This window comes from Quercus suber, unplaced genomic scaffold, assembly GCF_002906115.3.
Source record: "Quercus suber isolate HL8 unplaced genomic scaffold, Cork oak 2.0 scaffold_5, whole genome shotgun sequence".
NCBI lineage: Eukaryota > Viridiplantae > Streptophyta > Magnoliopsida > Fagales > Fagaceae > Quercus > Quercus suber.
Window position 1 is genome coordinate 134,843 of NW_027069471.1, and position 3,353 is coordinate 138,195.

A 3,353-nucleotide genomic window follows, 5' to 3' on the forward strand; every position below is an offset into this window, starting at 1 on the left:
TTGGAAAACAACCTCTTCCCATAAAAGCTCTTACCATCCACTTGATTTTCATGATGGGAGAGAGAGAGAGAGAGAGAGTCCATGTGTGGTGGTGGGTAACAAACAATATCAAATTGGGAGGGAGTGAGAGAGATAACAACAAAAAGATGAATCAACCTCCTCATCCCTATATCTTCCCTTGTGGTCTAAACTTGTACTACAAGGTTGGGGGCAAAAATAAAGAAAAAGTGGAAGGTGAACCGAAGCCCACATACAACCACAACCACACTCATTACCTTTTTCCTATTCTCCCCTTTTCTTTCATCATCCTCCTGGCCCTTTAACCCAACCTCCAACTCTTCTAGAAGCCCCTCTCTCTCTCTCTCTCACTCTCTCTCATGCATGATAATGTACCAATAGAATAAAGAACCACAACTACCATCCCTAATACTTTTGTGCACAAATATAGCAGAACCACTTTTACAATTTCTCCCAAAATCCCCACTACAACTAACCAACAAAAATTTTATAAAACACACACACACATAATATATATATATATATATATATTTCCTTATTATACCATGAATCTAACTTATTTCATTTGATTCAAAGAATCTAAGGTGTAATTCTGTGCAATGACATGCCCATAAAATTTTGAAGTACAGACAGTCATACTGGCCAAGGACAAAAAAATCTGCAAATAAGTCACTATTTAGCATTAATAGCATCTAGACAGTATAAAAACTTAAAAAGAGTTAAGAAATTAAAAAAGAAAAATGTTTAGTAATCTCTATGCTTACTAATGAGTCACGAGTTATCAAGAAAGTGCAATCTTATTAATAAACAGCTAAGTAGGGCCTATTAAGAATGAAAGGGAGAAGGGGTAATTGGTCCAAAAAGATGGGATGTCCTTTAATTTCAACAAAATCCCTAGTGGCTGTTAGTTAGTTCCAACAACATGATACAAAAATCTAAGCTGTACATGTATTCTGGTACATATATATGTTGTCTAGTGAATTGGAGAAGTTTTTTAAGAGATTAGCAAAATAATTAGAAAATAATTAGGCTAAAGTTGTGCAGAGTTTAGACAGAGAGAAAAAGAAAAAGGCAGAGATCACACCTTGTCTTTCCGATACTTTAATATACCTTACTTTACACCTACCTAAAGGTTGCCCATAGTTAATGTTCCTTTAACTTATTGTATGATTGATGCTAATATCATCAAGAGAGACGCCACCAGCCACTCCCTCTAACCTGTCTCACCAACTCACATCTAGAAGCAATTAGAGTCACTTCCCTCTTCTCTCTCTCTCTCTCTCTTAGAGTCAAAAGCCTATAAAACCATACTAAAAAATTTCTCACAAGGCCGGCCTTAATGTTCCAGCAACCCAAATAAAATAAACTATGTCCTTCATTTCCAACCCTTGTAAACAAAACAAAAAATCATTCCAAAGAGAGAGTTATATACTGCTATAGCATTAGCAACAGCAACAACCCACAACTGCTACTACTACTTCTACTTGTAATTCCAACTCAATGGGAAGGTCTCCTTGTTGTGAGAAAGCTCACACAAACAAAGGAGCATGGACTAAAGAAGAAGATGATCGTCTTATTGCTTACATAAGAGCTCATGGTGAAGGGTGTTGGCGCTCACTACCTAAAGCTGCTGGCCTTTTAAGATGTGGCAAAAGTTGCAGACTCCGTTGGATCAACTATCTCCGTCCTGACCTCAAGCGTGGCAACTTCACTGAAGAAGAAGACGAGCTCATCATCAAACTCCATAGCCTTCTTGGGAACAAGTAAGTCCAACACACTCCCCTAGGCTTTCCTATTGTGAAAGTTGAATCTTTCTACTGTCTCAACAAACTGGTATCAAAGTTTATGCTTTCAAAATACTTTCTGCTATGGACGTAGGCTGCTAATTGTGAAAGCGGAAGCTTCTACTGTCGCAACAAACTGGTATCAAAAAGCTTCCGCTTTCACAACACTTTTTGTTGTGGACTTAAGCTGTTAGGTCAAACCATGTTAATTCTTAGCGTTGTAAGTTGTTAATATCTTTCAGTGATTAATGGGGTCTCTTGAATTTTTGCCATAGGTGGTCTTTGATAGCTGGGAGATTACCAGGGAGAACTGATAATGAGATAAAGAACTATTGGAACACTCATATAAGAAGAAAGCTCTTGAACAGAGGGATAGACCCTGCAACTCACAGGCCAATGAATGAGGCTGCTGCTGCAGCAGCAGCAGCTCAGGTTGAAGCAACCACAATATCTTTTGCTGCTGTGAAAGAAGAAGAAAAAAGCAATAGTGGGTTTAGTGGGAAAGACACAAAAATCCCAGTTCAAGAAAAGTGTCCAGACTTGAACCTTGAGCTTAGAATTAGCCCTCCTTGCCACAACCAGACTGAGCCATTGAAGAGTGGTGGGAGGGTTACTATATGTTTTTCTTGCAGCTTGGGTGTGCAGAATAGTAAGGAGTGCAGCTGCAGAAATGATAGTGTTGGTAGTAGTAGTAGTGATAGCAGTGCTACTGGTTATGATTTCTTGGGGTTGAATGGTGTTGTATTGGATTACAGAGGCTTGGAAACGAAATGAGATGGGGAACTGGGTTTGAAATTATGTAACATCAACAGATTAATGGAGAGAACTTGAGAAAGAGATTGGTATTAATTTGAATCTCTCTAAATTTCTCTTCGTTTTTCTTTTTTTCTCTAATTTGTATAATTAGTATTAATATTAAATAGTTATATAGTACTAGTACAGTTGAGCATTATTGGTGAATGTCTTTCATTTATTGGTGTATTCAATGTTCTGGCCTTTCTTTTTCTTTTTTTTTTCTTTTTTTTTTTTTTTCAATTTTTACATTTTAGTTCATCAGATAGGATTGGGTTTTGAGTTTTTTTTTTTTTTTGGGGGGAAATATAAAATCATTTCTTTCAACTATAATTAATTGTAAACTCTTATCCTTTTTTAAGATAGTCCAAAAGGCATGTTTCTCTTTGATATTATCTATCTTTTCTATAAGATTTTCTTTTGGATGAATCTTTTATTACAGAGTAATATTTTATTCATGTGATACAGATGAATTCAATTTCATGACCACTTTCCTTCCCCTTTCTTTTCTTTTTCCCCCATTTCAGATTCTTCTGAGTTGTCTTTTTGGGGAAGAGGGTTGGATTTTGATTTTAATTTTAATTTTAATGGATAAGTTGTGAGAGGAGGAGAAATCAGGAAAAGATGGAAAGGTGGATAACCTATCCTTTCTAGTTTCCACTACACAATTTAAAGCAGAAATACACTCCATAAAAAACGTGAAGAAACTAACAACTGTCCTTACTAGTAGTACCATCTTTCTACCAACCTATAAGTTGT

The 3,353-nt window shown here is 36.4% G+C and overlaps 1 protein-coding gene across 1 annotated transcript; it reads left to right on the plus strand.

The window, feature by feature from the left end:
* The first annotated feature begins 1,052 nt into the window (after positions 1-1,052).
* LOC112037069 (myb-related protein 308) lies at positions 1,053-2,754 on the plus strand. Its single transcript, XM_024069885.2, has 2 exons — positions 1,053-1,781; positions 2,078-2,754. Exons 1-2 carry the CDS (start codon positions 1,519-1,521, stop codon positions 2,574-2,576), a joined length of 762 nt encoding a protein of 253 aa, XP_023925653.1. The 5' UTR covers positions 1,053-1,518; the 3' UTR covers positions 2,577-2,754.
* The last annotated feature ends 599 nt before the right edge of the window (positions 2,755-3,353 follow it).

Bases quoted from the DNA above. Each gene is read 5' to 3' on its own strand.
- LOC112037069 (XM_024069885.2), top strand. From the start codon at position 1,519: ATGGGAAGGTCTCCTTGTTGTGAGAAAGCTCACACAAACAAAGGAGCA. The intron at 1,782-2,077 runs GTAAGTCCAACA...TTTTTGCCATAG, and splicing joins CATAGCCTTCTTGGGAACAA to GTGGTCTTTGATAGCTGGGA.